This window comes from Cebus imitator, unplaced genomic scaffold, assembly GCF_001604975.1.
Source record: "Cebus imitator isolate Cc_AM_T3 unplaced genomic scaffold, Cebus_imitator-1.0 Scaffold56, whole genome shotgun sequence".
Classification (NCBI taxonomy): domain Eukaryota; kingdom Metazoa; phylum Chordata; class Mammalia; order Primates; family Cebidae; genus Cebus; species Cebus imitator.
The window spans coordinates 5720558-5742347 of NW_016107371.1; the positions used below are offsets into that span (position 1 = coordinate 5720558).

Genomic DNA, 21790 nt, shown 5'->3' on the forward strand with positions numbered 1-21790 from the left:
TTTTTTTTGAGACGGAGTTTCGCTCTTGCCCGGCAGTGGTGCAATCTTGGCTTACTGCAACCTCTGCCTCCCAGGTTCAAGCAATTCTTCTGCCTTAACCTCCTGAGTAGCTGGGACTACAGGTTCGTGCCACCATGCCCAGCTAATTTTTGTATTTCTCGTAGAGATGGGGTTTCTCCATACTGGTCAGGCTGGTTTCCAACTCCCAACCTCAGGTGATCCACCCGCCTCAGCCTCCCACAGTGCTGGGATTACAGGCACGAGTCACACGCCTGGCCAGTGATTTTCTTTTTCATGGATGGTACTTGTATTCTATCTAAAAATGCACCTTCAAACTTAAGGTCACCCAGATTTTTTCCTTATGTTATTTTCTAGGAGATTCACAGTCTTGTGTTTTTCTCTGTAGTCCATTTGGTATAACGACTTTGTCTCAATTGACTGTTTTGCAGGTGGATGTCCAGTTGTTCCAGTACCATTTAGGGTAAAGCCCATTATTTCTCCTCTGAATTGTCTTTACTCCTTTGTCAAAAATCAGTTGACGATATTTATGTGGGATATTTCTGAGTAGTTTATTGTGTATGATTGATCTATTTGTCAGTTCTTTTGCTGAAACCCTGATGTATTGATGACTGTAGCTTTATAATATAGAAAGTCTTGAAGTTGAAAGCGTCAATCTTCCAATTTTGTTCTCTTCTTCATTGCTGTCTTGGCTATTCTATGTCTTTCCATATAAACATTTTCTATAAATTTTAGAATCAGTTTGCCTATATATACAAAATAACCTGATAGAATTTTGATTGAAATTGTGTTGGACCTATACATCAAGTTGGGAAGAACTGACAGCTTGACAACATTTGAATCTTCCTGCCTATGAATGTGGAATATGTATTTAAATCTTTACTTCATCATGGCTTTCTACTTTTCTTCACGTAGATCTTCTATATATTTTGTTAGATTTATATGTATTTCATTTACATAATGCTAATATAGATGGTATTCTTTTAAATTTCAAATTCCAATTTTTCATTGCTGATATATAAGAAGACCATTGATTTTGCATATTAATCTTGCACTCTGAAAGCCTGCCATGATCACTTAATTCCAGTAGTGTTTTGGTTGATACTTTAGGATTTTTTTTTTTATGCCAGCAATCATGTCATCTGCTAACAAGGACAGCTTTATCTTTCTTCCCTATTTATATGCCTTTTATTTTCTTCCTTTGTCTTACTGCATTAGCTAGGACTTCCTGCGTAATGTCAGGTAAGATTAGTGAGAAGGGACATTCTTGCCTTGTTCCCAGTCTTAGTGTGAAAGGATCTTGTTTCTCACTCTTATATATGATGTTAAGTGAATTATTTAAATGCATGTTATTTATCCAGTTGAGGGAGTTCTCCTTTATTCCTACATTCCTGAGCATTTTTATTAGTGTTGGATTTTGACTAGTGCTTTTTTTGTATCTGTTGATAAAATCCTGTGATTTTTCTTCTTTACCATTTTGATGTAATAGATTACATCAATTGATTTTCAGTGTTGTACCATTCTTCCATAAGTGGGGTAAGTTCTGCTTGTTCATTGTATATAATGCTGTGCATTTGTACATTGCTTAATTCAATTTGCTAGTGTTATGTTCAGAATTTTTGCATGTATGTTAATGAGAGGTAACTGCCTATAGGGTTTTTTTTTTTTCTGTAATGTTTTTATTTGCCTTTTATTAGAGTAATTTGCCTTTTATTAGAGTAATGGCCTCACAGAATTAGTTAAGAAGTATTCCTTCTGCTTCTGTTTTCTAGAAGAGATTGTCGAGAATTTGTATAATTTCTTCCTTAAATGTTAGGTAGTATTCATCAGTGAATCTGTCTGAGCTTTGTGCTTTCTGTTTTAGAATGGTAATAATTATTGATTATTTAAAAAAAATACATATCTTTCTTTCTTTTTTTGATTTTGGGTTTTGTTATGTTGCCTGGGCTGGTCTTGAACTCATAGGCTCCAGTGATCCTCCCACCTCAGCCTCCTGAGTAGCTGAGATAATAGGCATGCATTACCTGTTTCTTGTGTGACTTTTGGTGGTTTGTATCTTTCAATGAATTGGTTTGTTTCATCTAGATTATCAGATTAATGAGTGTACAGTTTATTGTTTTTCTTCATTATTCTTTTAATATCCATGGGATCAGTAATGATGGTCCCTCTTCATTTCTGATATTAATTCATTCTTTCTCTCTCTCTCTCTTTCTCTGTCTCTCTGTCTCTATCTTGTTTATCCTGGCTAGAAGTAGAGGTTCATCATTTTTATTGATCTTGTCAAAGATCGAAGAACTGGCTTCTAGTTCCATTGGCGTTTTTCTATGGATTTTGTTTTTAATCTATTGATTTCTGCTCTAATTTTATTTTACTATGCTTCAGATTTAATTTGATTCCATATTCTTTCATCTCTTAGCATCTCAGTTATACTTTTTAAAAAACCTTTTAGGGCCGGTCGCGGTGGCTCACGCCTGTAACAATCCCAGCACTTTGGGAGGCCGAGGTGGGAGGATCACGAGGTCAAGAGATCGAGACCATTCTCGCCATGATGAAACCCGTCTCTACTAAAAATACACAAATTAGCCGGGTGTGGTGCTACGCGCTTGTAGTCCCAGCTACTCGGAAGGCTGAGGTGGAAGAATCGCTTGAACCCAGGAGGTGGAGGTTGCAGTGAGCCGAGATTGCGCCACTGCACTCCAGCCTGGCGACAGAGCAAGACTCCGTCTCAAAAAAAAAAAAAAAAAAAAAAACCTTTTTAAATGGTTGATTTATAATTTGCAATACACTTTTTTTTTAGTATAGTTTAAGATATGGCTCCTCTCTTCCTTCCCGTTTTCCTTTTCCCAGTATTAATGAACGACAGTTAGGAAGTGATTTTAAATACAGATTTTTTCAAATCAAACTTCACTATGGGAATTCATTCTGGATTTGTCTTTAAAAAAAAAAGACAGGATTTCAGTTGCCTAGGATGGAGTGCAATGGCTTGATCTTAGCTCACTGCAGTCTCAACCTTCCAGGCTTAGGTGAGCCTTCCACCTTATGTCACCAGGCCCCGCTAATTTGTTGTATTTTTGTAAAGACAAGGTTTCTCCATGTTGCCCAGGCTGGTCTCAAAATGGAATGTTATTTTTGAAAGATGTAGCTTTAATTTGGGCAAAATGAGGCAAAGTTTAACATAATTTACATCTTATTTTGTAGTAAAGACAACAGTCTTTACTACATGATAAGATAAAATATAAGATATTTTTATGATATAAAATATATAATATATACTACTATATGTGATAAAATCTACTAGAACAACAGCTTATGTGACTTCAAGGATGCTGTTGTATTCTCTTTTTGTTGGCTACAGAAGCTCAGAATTATATTTCCTTCTCTAACATATTTTTGGGTACCAGAAAGTATAAGTGGCATTGATTAGGTGGTATTTCTCTTTCTCTTGCATTTCCTTTTACCAAGAAGGTATAAAAATGGCACAATGGCATATAACTACCAGATTTTTGTTAGTGTACAAGACAGTTAAAAGAAGGGAGATTTGGGGTTTGTTTTTGAGTAATCTTGGGGAAAGAAGACTTTTAGGCCTCAGGTATTATTCTTTGTTTCTAAGAGATGAACATGTTCTTACTTATGGGATTGGCAGCAACTACAAATTTTCTCTAGTTTCTGTTTTTGTTAGTCCATGTGTAATAGTGATGGGTGGATTTACCCCTACCCTTCTATTGGTAATTCTGTAGAAATCAAGGCTTAGGGAAATACTTTCTCTGTGTGAGGGTGCTTTGTCAAATACTGAAAAGATTAGAGAGTGGTACTTAATTCTGCAGAGTATAGGTCAAGGTACTTAGTTCCTACAGGTAGGACTTAGCAGTATATTCAGATACTTTATTCATCAAGAAACGATTTTTTAGCCGGGCGCGGTGGCTCAAGCCTGTAATCCCAGCACTTTGGGAGGCCGAGGCGGGTGGATCACGAGGTCAAGAGATCGAGACCATCCTGGTCAACATGGTGAAACCCCGTCTCTACTAAAACTACAAAAAATTAGCTGGGCATGGTGGTGCCCAGCTACTCAGGAGGCTGAGGCAGGAGAATTGCCTGAACCCAGGAGGCGGAGGTTGCAGTGAGCTGAGATCGCGCCATTGCACTCCAGCCTGGGTACCAAGAGCAAAACTCCGTCTCAAAAAAAAAAAAAAAAGAAACGATTTTTTAGCCAGTGAATGCACTTTTAATTGGAAGGTCTTGGTTTTCTCAGCTGTGTATCCCTAATAATTCAGAGTGTAATATGGGATATTTTGGAGAATTGTATTCATTTTTTACTTAGGTTTAATCTTTTGGGTAAAGTAACAAATTCTATACATGGAGTATGGTTTGTCAAGGGTGTAAAAATTAAGACTAATTCCAGTTTCCTCACACATACTGGGAATATTTAGTTCTTTTATCTGTTTATTTTGAGATAAGAAAGTATATTCCTGTACTCAAATTCAAATCCATTTTTTCTATTAACTCATAGGCTTTTTTTTTTTTTTTTTTTTTTTTTGACAGTTTTCTGTATCTTCACCCATCAGGACATGAGTAAATGTTTACGGTTAAGAAAGCAGTAAGTTTTTAAGTCCTAGAAAAAAATAAAATTGAAAAAAATAAATTTGAAAAAGTAGATTGATGACATGAAAGAAACTGACTTTATCAAGTGTTATTAAGATAAGCTTAGCCTTATCATGGCAGTTTATTGTTCTCTTATTAGTAACTCCTACTCTCAGCAATGCTAATACGATTAGGTTATTAATGATCTCTTTTGTGAGCATAAATTAATTTCACTTCCACCCAGGAAGTGTGTTTAATATTATAAATGAAGGAGTTTTAGAAAATAGGTATAAGATCAATGCTAACTGGAGGGACAGAAGGAAAGCAGAGGAGTAGATAAGTTATATCATTTGAGAATTCTTGTCTATGAAACTGTTGTATTGAAGGCCATGGAAAAAGAAAGAAAAATTTAATTGACCATTAATTAGTAGTAGAGACCTGTTTTGCTGGGCATAGAAAAGCAAGCCCATGATTTTTTTTTTAATTTTTAGTTTCTAATTTTTCTTTAATCTTTATTGAAATCCTGTTGCTCTTAATTGAATAATTGAAAGTCCTTCATTATTTTATCTAATACTTAAATATAAAAAATTAAATTCAGAATAATCAAAATATTAAAAATAGTTGAGATATCAAACCTGAAATATTTTCATTCAGAATAAAAACCAAAAATTAATAAGGAGGCTCTTCAGCCGTTATCTTTAGTCTTCAGGGTAATTAGTAAAAAGTACTCAAATAAAAGTCACATTAATGATAGGAACTCTCATTAATATGTTCTGGGCACTATACTCAGTCCTTAATATGCATTTCCTCATGTAATTCACTTAAAAACTAGATTTGATATGACTTTTATCATTTTCATTATTTTATAATGAAATTGATAGTTGGGTGGTATGGAACCCAGGTTTATTTAAACCCTCTCCCCACAAAGCTAGAGAGGATAACTGCTTCTGGTTTTTAAGTTCATAGTCAGCTACCATGTTGTATGCTTTGTTGCTTCGCAAAATTCAATATAATAATAATGGCCAGAATGAAATCTGTCTTGTCTCTTTTCCTTTTTTCTATTCTCGTGTCATTCAGAACTTTCAACAAATTTACATCGCTTTTCATAGTTACCTTGATGTTTACTGGTAGCCAGTTCCTTTTGGTTGGCTAAATAAAACACCTTATAAAGCTCTGTTTGAAATCTAAACTCTTTATGAGCAAGTTGGTTTAACTGCATTTTGTGGCCAGAGACTTTGCACATCTGTTTGATGGATTACAAGGGGGACTAGTCATAGCTCAGGAAAATCAGTACGTGTTTATGACACCACAGTATTCACTGTAGTATGCTAACTGTGTTTAGAATTATGTCATGATCTGAAAAAGGTGTAACTATTGTGTCAACCTGAGTAAATTTACCTGTTTTTGTGGGCTTTCTGTTATTGTGTTTATCTGTCATTTGTGGCTTTCAAATTCAATACTGTGCAAGAGCATGGTCTAGGCAATTACAGAAGATAGAAAGTTTTCCTTCAGAATTTAGAATGTAGGAAAGTTGTTAAATTTTAGTCACAAATAAGTGACACAGTAAAATCCATAAAGAAATAACACAAAAAAGCGGCAAAAACTAGAAAAAAAAAGTCATTTAAAAGGATAAAGCAGACATGCTTAGAAAGTACTTTTGATTAGACATACTTTAGAAAATCTAATTTTCTACTTTCTAGAACTTCTTATTCCCTTAGGTTTTTAAATGTACTTCTATATTTTGTTGCTCTTCTCCTCTCTTTTTTTCTGATATAGATAGATATATGTGTCACCTCTGCCTAGAAGAAGTTCTTCCAGCGTGGCCATTAGGATATAATGCTTGAGCTCACCTGATTTGGAGAGAGTGGTTGAAACTACCACTTTCTTTGTAACTGCAAGATTGTTTAGTTTTCAGCTGTTATCTTTGATGTTAGCAAAGTCTGTTGTTTTCTATAGTTTCCTGTATAAAAAAAAACTATAATTTCTATTTACTAAGTTGAGTCTATATAGAATAGTCCATAAAGTAAACCTTATATTACCAACCAGTTGGATGTAGTAGTGAAAATCATTCATGGGTATTTCACTCTAGTTTGATCAAAATCTAGTTTGATATATGAATCTCTTGAATTTTCAGCATGGAGTGGGAAAAGAAATCCTAATTATAGTTCTCTTTTCCCATTTTAATTTCTCCTCTTCTTTATTATTATTAATTTTTTTTCTGTTTTTCTCAACTGTCAGTAGAATTATTGTCTTCCTGTCTCCATATTTAGGTAGTGTCAGTGGCTGAGTATCACCGCAGGATCGATGCTCTAAATACTGAAGAACTGCGCACACTCTGCAGACGCCTCCAGGTGCCCCCTTCAGTAGTTTAAACTCCTCCAGAGACTAAATACTCCTGATTTTTAGTGTCTTTTGTCATGGCCAATCCCACGTTCAAAGAATTTGCTTTGACTGCAGCACTAAAATAAAATTCCTTTTTGCATTAAAGGTTGCTATATTCCCTTGAAGAGCTATGGGATTATCTTTTCTGTTTTCATTTGAAAAATATTCTGAAGAATGTTCTGTCACTTCAGAATTATACTCAGTATTGTGTGTTTCTTTCAGCGGTGAGGAGTTTTTATTCATTTAACATTGGAAGAATGGTGTTGGTTTTGAGATTGAATCTTTTCTAAACAAAATCTGAAAGATACAGTACTATAGGAAAATTAAAAGATTTTGAATAGCAAGGCTTAAATATTTTCTTTAAGGCTATTTCATTTGTATCAGCATCACATCAAATATCTCAGACTGTTTTGTTCTTGAGGCATTCTTGGCTGGTATTAGAACTACTTTGGAATAGTATAGTTTAGACACAGAACTGGTTAAATTATTTAAAATTCTGTGAAACAATCTTTCTGTTTTTTTTTTTTTTTTTTTTTTTTTTNTTTTAGAAACAAGAAAACAATGTAATTGAAAACTCATTTTTCAGTGTTGTCTATTATAGTATGTTTCCCTCTTCATAATTAGATATGCTTTCATGGCTTTGCTAGACCTACTGAATTTTTTCTTTTAATGCTTCTAATGCTACCTTGGGTTTCTTTTTCTTTTTCTTTTTCTTTTTACCTTTCACATCATCAAAAGAAGGGTGAAACATGATGATATGAAAGAATGAGTATTTAGCTTCTTGTCAAAAAACAATACAGTTCTAGAACAAGTATTGGTTGCAAATATATGCTGCTCAGCTTTGTTAAGAAACCTGTTAAAGGAACAAAATAATTTAGCAAGATTTCATTCCCATATAGAATCACAGTCGCCGAGCATTGCTGTATTTTAGTTATCTGCTCCAATAGAATTCTGCGTATTTGCCAATTTAAAAGTTTCATAAAGAACGTTTCATTTCTTTTATTTTCTAATGTTATGTTTTATATATTAAAATTAATATTAAAAAGTAAGCACCAATAGAATATACTGTGCAGTAGTAAGCTTTATTTTTAGTTAACATTTTTATCATTTTAAGAATAGCAGTGAAATCATTTCTACCAAGCAAAAGCATATATTCTTTGTAATGCAACAGAGTCATCTAATTTTTAAAATAAATTTATGCACAAATTAACTGCAAAATTTATTGTTTGTTCCAAGTATATTTAAAAAAATGTTTAGAAAGTTAAAAATTGAAAGCATTTTTTAAAAATAACTTTTTCAGTGAAGCAAATAAATGTACACACACGCCATGGAAAATAAAGTCATACTTTTTATTCTATTCTTTACATTAAAATTTTGGCACCCAGGAATTTTTTTTATCTTTGACAAATTTTGTATTTAGCATAAAAAAAATTCTATTTTAAATAGCATGTGTACACACACACACAGACAGATACACACAGCAAGCTAGCTAGCTGACTTTGCCCTTCAAGGGCTAAATTAAAGATGCATGCAACTATCTCCTTTACACAGAAATATGGGGATTTATCATTCCTACCAGTCCTTCCTCATGTAGTGGATGAGAAAACGTCTACTTATATTGTTATAAAATCCTTTTCTACATTGGCTGCATCATAGATATTAGATATGGGGCATCTTTTGCCCTATAAAATCTTAAGGTTAAAGCTTTAGCCACCTTTTCTAAGATGTAAAGCTTTATTTATCTGAAAAGTCTGACAATTTTGAAAGCATGTCACAAGTTTACATTAATACACTATTGCTATTTATTTTTTTAGATTACTACAAGGGAAGACATAAATTCAAAGCAGGTTGCTCCAGTGAAAGCAGACCTGGAGTCTGAATCTTTTCGACCAAACCTAAGTGATCCCAGTGAACTTTTACTGCCAGATCAAATTGAAAAGGTATGACATGCTCACATGTGTGCATTTCTAAATGTGAGTGTACACCCACAAGAGTAAAACAGCCTCTTTTTAGTTTTTTCTGAAGCAACAGTATTAACGCTATTACTGTTCCACTCCAATGAAAAGAAAAAGTAAGCAAAACATAGCAACTAGTGTTAATAGAAGGTATTAGGAGATTTAGGTAAGCAGACACTAAAATAAATAAAAATTTAGGTGAGACACTATGATAGCCAATATTTATTTTATTGTTGTGTGCTCATTACTTGCTTTATGTGGATTATTTCACGTAGTTGTTACAACTGCTGCAGAAATTTTATGCTCTTATTATGCACATTTTTAATTAAGTTAAAAAATTGGGAGCATAGACCAATTAACTTGTTCAAGGTCACAAAGCAAAAAAGTATCAAAGCTTGATTCCTAACTTGGACAGTCTATCTCCCTAGCGCATTATTTGAGAAGTGTTTTAATAATCAAGCTAATAATCTAACTAGTATTTTTGTTAATTCAATATAGAAGGCAAAAGCAGTAAGTAATCCATGTTTCTTATCTCTGTTCTAATCTGTGTCTGGTTCAGGATTATTCTTTGTTTTCCTAATAGACAATTAATATTTTATGCTGAGAAACATGTAATATTTTTCAATCATCTTAGTATCTTTGAGTATAATAATTTCTACGGTTAATTTATTTTTGTAGCCTACATTTTATAAGCAACATTAAATTCCAGCTGGCATTAGTATTCTACATAGTGGACAACAAGTTATCAAGTAAATACTAACATTTTGTTTTTTAAAGCTTACCAAGCATCTTCCACCAAGAACGATTGGCTATCCATGGACTCTTGTTTATGGTACTGGAAAGCATGGCACAAGCTTGAAAACTCTTTATCGAACAATGACAGGTTTAGACACCCCAGTGCTGATGGTGATTAAAGACAGTGATGGACAGGTATGAAACACTAACTGTATAGATTGCTTATCCTTTAAGAGGTTACAGTAACAGTAACTTTTAGCATATTTCTTTGATAAAAATTACTTTATTAGTACATTTTGTTGTTGACCCAATAATTATTGTGTACTTTTAATTTGCAGGCCAATGCTGAGTGTTACAGAGGATGAATATGAGAGTGATAATTAAGAATTACTGCCTTTAAAGGGATTATAGTGTGGTAGAAAAGAACATTTACACACACCAGTATCTCTAATGCTGCAAAAATATCATAGGTTTAGTAATAACCTAGAAAAAGTGAGGAGATAAGAATGAGGTTCATGGAAAAGGTAGAAATCAACAGAATCTTGAATAATGGGTAAAGTTTTAATTAAAGTTAATCGTGTGAAGGTGATAGCAAGAAAAAAAGCACAAATAGGAGTAATGGTTTGTTCTGCAAACAATAAGTTTGAGTCAGATATAATTGGAAACTAAAGAGAAGTTAAAATGGCAATATTAAAACACAACAAAACACTAGTACTACTAACACCTTTAGTGTGTTTATGTGTCAGGAACGTGACTAATCACTTATGCATTATGTTATATAATCATCAAAGTCCTATGAGATTGATACTGTTATCTCTATATTAAAGATGAGTTAACTATGACATAACAAGTTCATCAACTTGCCCAAGGCACATACATATCCAAGAAAAAGTGTTTGCACCAACAAAAATTAATGAACTGCTGCTACATGCCATGGCACAAACATAATACTGAATTAGAAATCAAACACCAAAGAGTAACTTTCTTATGATTTCATTTATAGAAAGTTTATCAGTGGGCAAAATGAATCTATAGTGGAGTTAGGCTAGCAGCTCCTTCAGTTCAGTGAGACTATTGATGAGAGGAAGCACAAAGAGAGCTTCTAGAACTCGTAGTGTTCTGTTTCTTGGTCTGATGAATGTTGCATGGGACGTTGACTTGTGATAATTCTAAATTGAGCTGTACATTTATATTTTGTGTACTCTTGTATAATGTATATGTAAAGTAACCTTTCAATAAGGAAATCTTTTAAAAATTAAGACTATAAAGATAGAATGTTAGGATAGACAGTGACTGTACAAATTGTCTATCAGACTCTCTGCACTCCCATTTCTGACCCAGAACACGGAAGTTACTAGGTCAAGTCTCTTATTCATCAGTTTTCTCATTAGGGTACTCTGTGTGTTGTAATGTACAAGGTCATGCACTAGGTTAAAGGGCAAAACAATTCACAAGTAACACCTGCCCTCATATAATTTACTGTATAATGATAAAGAAAAAAAAAGGATATTTTAGAGGTAATAGATGTTTACCTATACTGAAGGACTTGTTTTATTAAGTGCCACAACCCCATAGCATCATGTTATCCATATTATACATACATTGTACATAAAAGTCCTCCTGAAATGTGTTAACCACTTTTTAAAATTATATGTTTAATTACTTTCAAAAACATCCTAAAATTTAAAAACTAAGAAAAAATCTGTTTTTCCATTGAAAAACCAATATGCTTTGTAGTTGACAATGATGTACATCATTTAACAGCTGGCCATTTTTCCCTTTTTAAATACAATTAGATAAAACTATACCAAATTTCTATTTTTTGCATTTTTATTTAAACATATATGATGAAATAATGCTTACTGAAATATAGTATTAGTCATGTCATTGAATATGCTGTTTTTATCCTTAGGTTTTTGGTGCATTAGCATCTGAGCCATTTAAAGTGAGTGATGGCTTTTATGGTACTGGAGAGACCTTTGTTTTTACATTCTGTCCAGAGTTTGAGGTAAGGACCACTATTTCAATATTTTGTTTATAAAGAGATGACATAACATATTACCCAAAGCAATTTATAGAGTAAGTACTCTTCCCATTAAACTGCCATTGACATTCTTTGCAGAATTAGGAAAAACTATTTTAAAATTCATATGAAACCGAAAAAAGAGCCCAAATAGCCAAGAGAATCCTAAGCATAAAGAACAAAACTGGAGGCATCATATTACCTGACTTCAAAGTATACTACAAGGCTACAGTAACCAAAACAGCATGTTGTTGGTATAAGAACAGACACATAGACCAATGGAACAGAATAGGGAACTCAGAAATAAGAGTGTGCACCAATAACCATCTGATCTTCGACAAACCTGATAAAAACAAGCAGTGGGGAAAGAATTCCCTATTTAATAAATGGTGCTGGGAGAACTGGCTAGCTATGTGCAGCAGATTGAAACTGCATCCCTTCATTAAGCCATATACAAACATTAACTCAAGATGGGTTAAATATTTAAATGTAAAACTCCAAATTCTAAAAACCCAAGAAGAAAATCTAGGCAGTACCATTCAGGACATAGGCACAGGCAAAGATTTCATGATGACAATGCCAAAAGCAGTTGCAACAAAAGCAAACATGAACAAATTGGATCTAATTAAAGAGCTTCTTTACAGGAAAAGAAGCTATCATCAGAGTGAACAGACAGCCTACAGAATGGGAGAAAATTTTTGCAATCTGTCCATCTGACAAAGGTCTAATAATCAGAATCTACAAGGAACTTAAGCAAACAAGAAAAAAAACAACCTCACTGAAAAGTGGGTAAAGACACTTCTCTAAAGAAGACATACATGTGGCCAACAAACCTACAAAAAAAAAGCTCAGCATCACTGATCATTAGAGAAATGCAAATCAAAACCACAATGAGGTGCCATCTCACACCAGTCAGAATGGCTATTATTAAAAAATCAAATAACAACAGATGCTGGCAAGGTTGCAGAGAAAAGGAATGTTTTTACCCTGTTAGTGGGAATGTAAATTAGTTCAACTATTGTGGAAGATAGTGTGGCAATTCCTCAAAGACCTAGAGGCAGAAATACCATTTGACCCAGCAATCCCATTACTGACTATATACCCAAAGGGATAGAAATCCTTCTAATATAAAGATACATGCACACAAATGTTTATTGCAGCACTATTCACACTATCAAAGATGAGCTGGGCACAGTGGCTCACTCCTCTAATCCCAGCACTTTGGGAGGCCACGGCAGGTGGATCATCTGAGTTCAGGAGTTTGAGACCAGACTGACCAACATAGAGAAACCCCATCTCTACTAAAAATACAAAAGTAGCTGGATGTGGTGGTGCATGCCTGTAATACCACCTACTTTGGAGGCTGAGGCACAAGAATCGCTTGAATCCGGGAGGTAGAGGTTGCGGTGAGCCTAGATTATGCCACTTCACTCCAGCCTGGGCAAGAAGAGCGAAACTCCATCTCAAAAGGAAAAAAAAAAAACAGTAACAAAGACATGGAATCAACTTAAATGCCCATCAGTAATAGACAGGATAAAGAAAATGTGGTACATGTATACCATGGAATACTATGCACCCATAAAAAGGAACAAGATTATGTCCTTTGCAGGACATGGATGGAGTGGAAGCATTATACTCAGCAAACTAATGCAGGAACAGAAAACCAACCACCACATGTTCTCACTTACAAGCAAGAGCCAAATGGTGAGAACACATGGACACATGTTGTGGGGAGCAACACACACCTTGGACCTGTCAGGGGTGAGGGTTGGAAGTGGGGAGAGGAGAGCATCACGAAGAATAGCTAATGGATACTGGGTTTAATACCTAGCTGATGGGATGATCTTTGCAATAAACCACTGTGGCACACGTTTACCTGTGTACAAACCTGCACATCCTGCACATGTACCCCTGAACATGAAAGAAAAAGCAAGAGATGGCATAAATGAAAAAAACATGGACTTTGGAGTCATTCACAGTTGCATTTAATCCTAGTTTTGCCTTTTACTCCCGGTAATTTAAGTTTTCTTTGACCATTTTGAACTTCAACTTGCCTGTAGATAGAATGAGGAATCATAAAATATGACCTGGTCATTTAATAATTAAATGAAGATCATTTATATGTAATACTTGAGGAGGCACCAAACACAAATTATGGACTCAGTGGGGAATATACATTATCATTACTATTCTGTTTATAAACTGTTCTGAAATTTCTAGAAACATTTAATGACTAAGCTTAATGATGAAAGTCTTGAAAACATAAAAAAATCAATTATTTGGATTTAAATAAAAAGTTATTAACTGGTTTCTTTTACTTTACCTGTGTGGCTTTACTGTGGCTTGACTAAGATAAATTGAATACATTCTAATGCCAATAAAATCTAAAATGTAAAGGCATAAATGAATTTTAGTGAATGTGTGACTTTTTTTAAAACCTTGAGTGCAATGTTAGTATATTTGGCACATTGGAGTCTGGCATGTAAAACCTTCCCTAAGAAATAAAATTCTATTTTAATATCAAGAAAAGGAAACCACACCATTGGTTATAAAAACTAGTGAACAAAATGGAATGATTTGGTAACATGATAGAGATTCTTTTAACAAACTTGTACTTAACTAGCTCACCAGAATAACCAATGCTTTTCATTACTTCAATAAAATATGTCAACTGATAACAACAGCTAATTGAAGACTTGTAGTTATTACAGATTTTCTAAGCATCATTTGTGCATTTGTGGCTATTCTCAAACTTTTTATGTTACTGCTACCTGATAACTGTAATGATGTAATTAATTAAATGTTATGTAACTGAAAAGTGAGTACTAAAAGAAAGTTTTATTTATAACTACAATGAACACTTTTGAAACACTTGATAAAGTTGCTAGAAATTGTTACTATGTTAGGTTTAGGTAAAACACCCATAAAAGGTTAGAAAAAGATACTTAAGAATATTGATGTCTAGTTTGCCCTTGGACTTATCAAATGATTTTAAGTTCTCACTGTTGTTTAAAGAAATTGAAACTGGAAGTCATAAATACACATTATGGGCATGGTTTATTTAACAACCATGATCAGTAAATATATATCCAAAGAAAGGCCTTGGCCCTATATTAAAATATTATCAAATTAATATACATTTATGTGTAATGGTTCAAGTTAATGGCACCTATGTCTGATTTTTTTAAACTCATTTTCTTCTTCCATTTTTTCTATTAACCATCCAACTCTTGGTGCCTGTAGAGTCAGGAGAAAGAAATGTGTGAAAAGTTAAGATTTCAGAAACTGGAATTCAGCATTGTATGTTAGAGTGTGTGCTTTCAAATTTAGTCATAAAAACACTGAAACCCAAACCAACAGATCCTTCTGTGCCAAGCTTTTTAGTGGTGTTGTTATTCCTATACTGTCAATCTGTGCTTTGTTAACTCTTTTTGGATAGTTAACTCTGTATAATAACCATTTTCATCTATATATTTAAAGCTTTTTTTAAATTTATATAGGTCTTTAAATGGACAGGAGATAATATGTTTTTTATCAAAGGAGACATGGATTCACTAGCTTTTGGTGGTGGAGGGTAAGTCTCTTGAACATTTCACTATGAGATTTTTGAAGAACTTTAAAAATGTATTTGGATTATAAATTCAGTTCTCTTTAGAACGTTTTGACATTAGATTTCAAATTTGTATATTATGAGAAAGAGAGTATAATATATTTGCAAGAATGTGGTCAAGTGTAGAATGTGAAACTATTGTTGGGGTGTTTGTTTCTTCATTTTAAAATACTGTTTAGTTGATTCACTGTTTATTAAAGCCCATCTTTTTCTTTAGAGCACAGTGGCTCTTTGATAATAGAAAGGGAAATATCCCGGTACCTTTGAACTTCTCTAATTTTTAAATAATTATGATGGAATATTATTATATTTCTCCCAATGTATAGCACAGGTCCAATTGTTTTCATGTTATTCTAACTCGGGAGACCATTTAGAATGATATATTAGACAATAATAGAAATGGATATTTCTGCATAAAATTTTAGAGATCCGTCAAGTTTTCAGGATTTTTTGGCTTGCTTGTTTTTAACAATTATGAATCAAACAATAATTTAATTATTTTGACATTGCAAGTACTGTGAGGAATTTTGTTTTTTATTTGGTATCTCAGCCTTCTTTAATCTTTACAGTTTGGAGGTAGCCTTTTCTGGTCCCACCTAGCATGGTCTTAGCAAGCATCAACTCCTTCCTTTGGTATTTCTGTCTTTCAGTATTAGAAATAGGTATGCTAAATAATCTTCAGACTTGTACAAGTGTTACATTATTTGTATCCCACAGTTTAGGATATATAATGATAATTTATTTAGACCACCAAAGAATATTCATCATCCCAAGTTATTCTATTATTAACACATTTTCTTACAACTTCTCTGTAAGTAGGTGTTTGGAGGATATAATTTGAGTGAATAAAAAGTGATCATGGTTATTGTAGCTTTCTCTGTTATTTTTAGTTGTTGGACTCAGCATATATTTACATGGTCCAATTATACCTTTGGTGGTGTTGTCATTCAGCCCTCCCCTAAAGAGTAGTCTTATATGTGATTCTGTTAGCTCTCCAAGAAGTCCACTCAAGGTAGTGGCTTATAATTTCAAGATTTTATGGGTGCTTTAAGCCTTCAGAAATGATATACACAATGTCATTAGATGTCTGCTGGAACTAGATTTATTGTACAGTATGATTTCACCAAGCTAAAGTAATTATTGGGTTATTTGATAATAAAATAATACGAGGTTTCAGTGTTTGAAGGGGAGTACAGATTCAGAGGGGAGAAACTACAGGGACTTGATATTCTAGAATTCAAAGGGAAAGGCACCCCAAAAGAAAAATAATGATGTAGTGGACTTAATGTAGGCTTTGGAGTCAGATAGATCTGATTCAGATTCTCACTTCAGCATATGCTATATGTAGTAACTTGAGCAAACTCCTTAACAAATCTAAACTTTCTTACCTATAAATTGGAGATTAAATCAGTTTTACAGGGAGATTGTAAGGAATTCACAAGTATACAATTTTTATGCAAATCCTCGTATAGTATCTAGCACATAGTAAGTACTCAACAACTGATAGCCACCTAAACTGATAGCCACCTTTACTCATTTTCTTTCATCCAACATAATCTTTTTTCTTCTGATATCAGTAAGAATTATGCCTGCAGTATCATTGGCTGCATGAACTGTAAGACATTAAAGATTTAGAAGACTACTTTTATTCCTTCTACTTCCTTAGCCATTCTCTTTTCAGAAACTTATACGAGTCATCTTTGAAAGCATTGCACATAGAAAAATACCCTTTCTGGCTTTCTATGTATTTCACCTGGGACAGATCTGTAACCTCTTAAATGCATTTACTTAAATATTTGGATATCACATACCTCTTTGAAATGCAGAGGTACTCATAGTCCTAAAATGAATATACAAGTCAAATTTTATATGTGTTGTTACAAAATTGACGAAAATGTTGAAAGCTTCTACTTAGGGCTTCAGAAAATTAAGGTTACCTTGGAATAACCTATTCATACTTGGTAATAAAACTTAATGCAGCATCAGTGTCGTTAATGAGTCTTGAAGGTCAGTTTTGAGGTACTTCTTAGATGTAGTCATCTGAGATTACAACTAAATGTATAATCATTTTTATTAACCCTTTCACATTTCACATTTAGCAAAAGAGGATTTTACAAGGAAATCTGACCCTTTCATAATCTCCTAATAGATTGGCTATGATAGTCTATTTGCACTTTTAAAAAGCACATAAGTTCAGATGTTTCTTTAAAGGCATATCGTTGCCATTAGTATTAGAAACTTTAGAAGTCTATTGTCATAAGACAATAAACTTTTTAATTCAAAGTCAGTTTCTAATTTTTCTTTGTGTTTTCCAGCACCAGTGCCTAAAACATGATAAATGCACATTTAAAGTCAAACAAATCAGTCAAATATTAATTTCAGTTTGAACCTTAAAAAATGATGGTTTCCTCATGGGGCAGGTGGCATTTTGGGGACCATCCATTTTTTGCAGTGCTTTTGTATTATAGACTCTGGATTCATATGATTTTCAGGGTGATCTTGTATCTTAGCAAAGTCCCATTTTCATTTGTAGAAGAGGTCCATCAGAATCTCATCACTGGTTATACCATTACAGTTTTTTGTACCATCAGCTTTCTTCTTGAATGACACTGGCTGATCTCGGTACCTGGTCATTGTGAATGACTATACTGATCAGTCTTTTCTGTTTTGTTGTGAAGTAAAAACTCTTTTTTTTCTTCTTCTTTTTTGAGACGGAGTTCCTCTCTTGTCACCCAGGCCGGAGTGCAATGGCACAATCTTGGCTCACTGCAACCTCTGCCCCCAAGTTCAAGCAATTCTCCTGCCTCAGTCTCCCAAGCAGCTGGGATTACAGGCATCTTCCACCACACCCAGCTAATTTTTGTATTTTTAGTAGAGATGAGGTTTTGCCATGTTGGCCACGCTGGCTGAAAACTCCTAACCTCAGGTGATCCACCTGCCTCAGCCTCCCAGAGTGCTGGGGGATTACAGGCGTGAGCCACCACGCCCAGCCCCAACTCTTAAAGGAACCATCCTACATGGTCATTGTAGCCACCCTTCTCTACTTAAACAGAAACACATCTCTAGACTTAAAATTTATGTAATTAATACACATTAACTGTATATTTGATGCTGTTTTTTATTACAGAATATAAATAAATAGTTCTTTTGTTCTAAGATAGTGTTAAAAACAGATCAGTTCCTCTCCCATACAAGTCAGTTAACTCTGTGATCCCATGTGACTCCTGATGGTAAGCCTGAAGGTCAGAGGTTATAGCCATTCAAATTATAGAGTTGTGTAGGTCTTTACAGATCACGTAATATGCTTTTCTTTTTTTTTCTTTGTGTTTTTATATAGTTGACAAATTCTACCCCAGAGAGGTTAAGTGACTTAACTCAGTTTGACATAAATAATGGCCACTGAGTTGACAGACAAGTCTTGATCCCAGACCAGTTTTTCCTTTCACTGAAATATAACTGCCCATATTTTTTAAAAAAGTCTTCCCCTCCTAAACTCTGACTCAATTCTGCTGACTTGATGTCTTAGTTTAGATTTAGAGTATCCCAAGGGATATCTCTCTGAATATTGTTAATTATTAGTCTTTGGCCCCTCGCTTTTTCTGTTAGGTAGGGAAACATTTTCTAGAGAGTGGAAAGAAGTCCTCTCATAACTTGTTTTTTTCCCCCCTGGGTTATGGATTAGATAATTAGATAAATGGGACATTATAATCTATCTGTTAAGTTCCTGTTATACCTAGATTATATCTTAGTTCTTCTGCTTGAATCTCAGCATCTCATATTTACCCATTTAAAATTTTTTCAAATTGAGCTCTTTTGAAAACAACTTTCTACACAGGAAACCAGAGTTGTTTGCTAGGTTCTTAACGTTAATCACCAAATTTTATTTTAGACAATACTGAGTTTTTGTGCCTTTCAGAAAGTCATGTTAAATATGTTAAAACCGTACTAAAAAGATACACATGTAACACACACAAAAATAAAATACTAAAAATATACCCAAAAATACCAGGCAAAAAATTACAGAGTGTAGAACCTGTCTCAAAAGCTAATCCTATTTTAGAGGACAATATTCCTTGGTCTGTATCATAAATAAATTTTTAATGGAATCAGAATAAACCAAAATTGTGTCAATGTGGAAAGGAATAGGGAAGGATTTGATAAAATTAATAATTTTAGGCTTGTTAGATATTCAAAGTCTCATTTAAATTATTTTACAACTTAGGGCATAAATATTAACAGATTATTATGTATGTATTGCAGAGGAGAATTTGCCCTTTGGCTTGATGGAGATCTCTACCATGGAAGAAGTCATTCTTGTAAAACGTTTGGGAATCGTACACTTTCTAAGAAGGAAGATTTCTTTATCCAAGATATTGAAATCTGGGCTTTTGAATAAATACAGTGCTCTCTGTTTTAGTGGGAGAATGGCCCAAACCTGACATGGACAAGCATTGTTTGGAAAGTTCAAGAAGCAATACAGCGTAACATGTCACTTGTGCTTTAAAATTAGTCTGTATCACTATTTATTACAGGTATAATTTTGGAGTTTATTTTTCAAATCCTATTCCTGTCCGAGAGTTCTTTAGGTTAACACCATGGACTGGGTCCATGTACTAGTATAACAGCTTGGGTTTGTTAGAATTTGGGCAAATGAGTTCATTTTCACGTTATCTCAGTCTCCTAGTAGGATGGTGCTCTTTTGTTGAACTTGTTTTGGTTTATTATTTTTTTAACTATATTGATTCATTTACTAAAACAATCTAATTGGGACATTGAGGAAATGAAGACTAGATACTTATGTATCTGTGAAGTTGGCACAGGTGACATTTGGACATATTCATCTTATTCTTATGAAGGAAAATCACATGCCAAAATAATACATACTTCATAGACGACTGAGATCTAGTTTTTATTCATACAACATTCTCTTTAACGATGTTGCAGGTTATTTTCAATTTGCTTTTAAGAAAAATGGAATTTGAGGAGAATTCTGGTTGTAATAGATGAGAGTACACATGATCTGCAGGTTTGGGCATATGCTTTCATCATTAAATTATCTGATAAAGTTACAAATCACAAAGGAGAATGAGAACTTAATGATTCTATTGGATTTAATATATTAAGCAAGAAAACATACTATTTACATATGTGTAGCTTAGTAAGGCATTATCGTAAGTACAAAAACTATGAAACAGATGCATATTTCTTCAACATACTATGTCAGGTATACTGTTTTATAGTTTGGTTGTCTTAGCCTTGTTGCACACCAGCTCCCAAAATATAGGTTATTCTTGTTCAAAAGGAAAAAAAAAAGCTTGTGATTTTCTTTGAGTGGTATATGTTATTAATTACCGTTAGCATTTGCTCTTATAAAGGGCAATGATTATAGTAGACAATATTGTAACTCAGTAGACTTGTTGAATATGCAAACTTACTGTCAAGTGACCTCAAAAAAATGAAAAGATAGAATACACTAGTAGTTCTTATCCTCTTTTGTAGGAAACCAATAATAGCCATTGTGGCAATAATTCATCAGTTAATTTTAAAGCTTCATGTTATGCAAAAAAGAATCCTGCTGTTATACATGTGACAGTGACTTTGTGCTGAAATTTCAGCTATTCCAGATAAACATTGTATATCTTGTAAATTAATGTTTAAAGATAGTTTTGTTCTTATAGAAAGTGTTGATTGCCAGGTTGCTTATAGCACTTTAAGTTATTCTAAAAATGAAATTATAAGCCAAATATGTTGGCTTAAGTAGATTTAGTTGTATAGCACTTACAAATTTAGTTCTTTTGAAAGTTTAGATAATTATTTAAAGAAAGCATAATGCTAATGGAAAAGAAAATCTGATGTTCTATTATAATATGCTACTGCTGAATATTAATAGAAATACAGGACATCATTTCCTTGTCTCATTATAAGTTAGTAACAATATATAGATTAAATGTTTACAATTTAGGTTTATTGTAAATAAACATAATGGTTTTTTTCCCCTTTGGTCTTCCACAGCAGTATTATTGTCTTTGTGGAGTTGACTAATCATTATAAAAAGATCCTGTAATGGATTTCAACTACAATAAAGTCATAGTGGCATATACCAAATAAAATCAAATACAGAAATACAAACAAGTTTGGATTCATTGAATACTTGTTTTCATATTTTAACAAGTCTTTGATTAAGCCTATTACTGTCTTTTATGTGTTTCTTTTAAATGCTTCTAATAGCCTGCATTGTGGTGGTGGTGGTCATGGTGTTAGCAGTAATAGTGATAGAAGGATGCGTTCACTTAGAGGGAGCACTACAGTTGTTAAAATAGAGATAGATGGGAGAGGGTGCTTGACACATGGGAAAGTACAAGTTATTTGATTTTTTGTTGTTGTTGTTGAGACGGAGTCTCTTTCTGTCTCCTATGCTGGAGTGCAGTGGCGCGATCTTCACCCACTCCAACCTCTGCCTCTCAGGTTCAAGCAATTCTCCTGCCTCAG

The 21790-nt window shown here is 33.6% G+C and overlaps 1 protein-coding gene across 11 annotated transcripts in view; it reads left to right on the plus strand.

Moving 5' to 3' along the window:
- OXR1 (oxidation resistance 1) overlaps positions 1-21430 on the plus strand; it is a 479036-nt gene extending 457606 nt beyond the window's left edge. For 8 of the 11 annotated variants that reach the window (XM_017528983.1, XM_037738704.1, XM_017528989.2 and 5 more), the window contains 6 exons: positions 6867-6947; positions 8793-8918; positions 9711-9863; positions 11581-11676; positions 15192-15265; positions 19562-21430. In XM_017528983.1, the coding sequence (XP_017384472.1) occupies positions 6867-6947; positions 8793-8918; positions 9711-9863; positions 11581-11676; positions 15192-15265; positions 19562-19697 (666 nt within the window). In that variant the 3' untranslated portion in view covers positions 19698-21430. The remainder of the gene's footprint in view (positions 1-6866; positions 6948-8792; positions 8919-9710; positions 9864-11580; positions 11677-15191; positions 15266-19561) is intronic. The other 3 variants (XM_017528986.2, XM_017528987.1, XM_017528996.2) reach the window with 1 other exon arrangement.
- Positions 21431-21790: the final 360 nt, after the last annotated feature.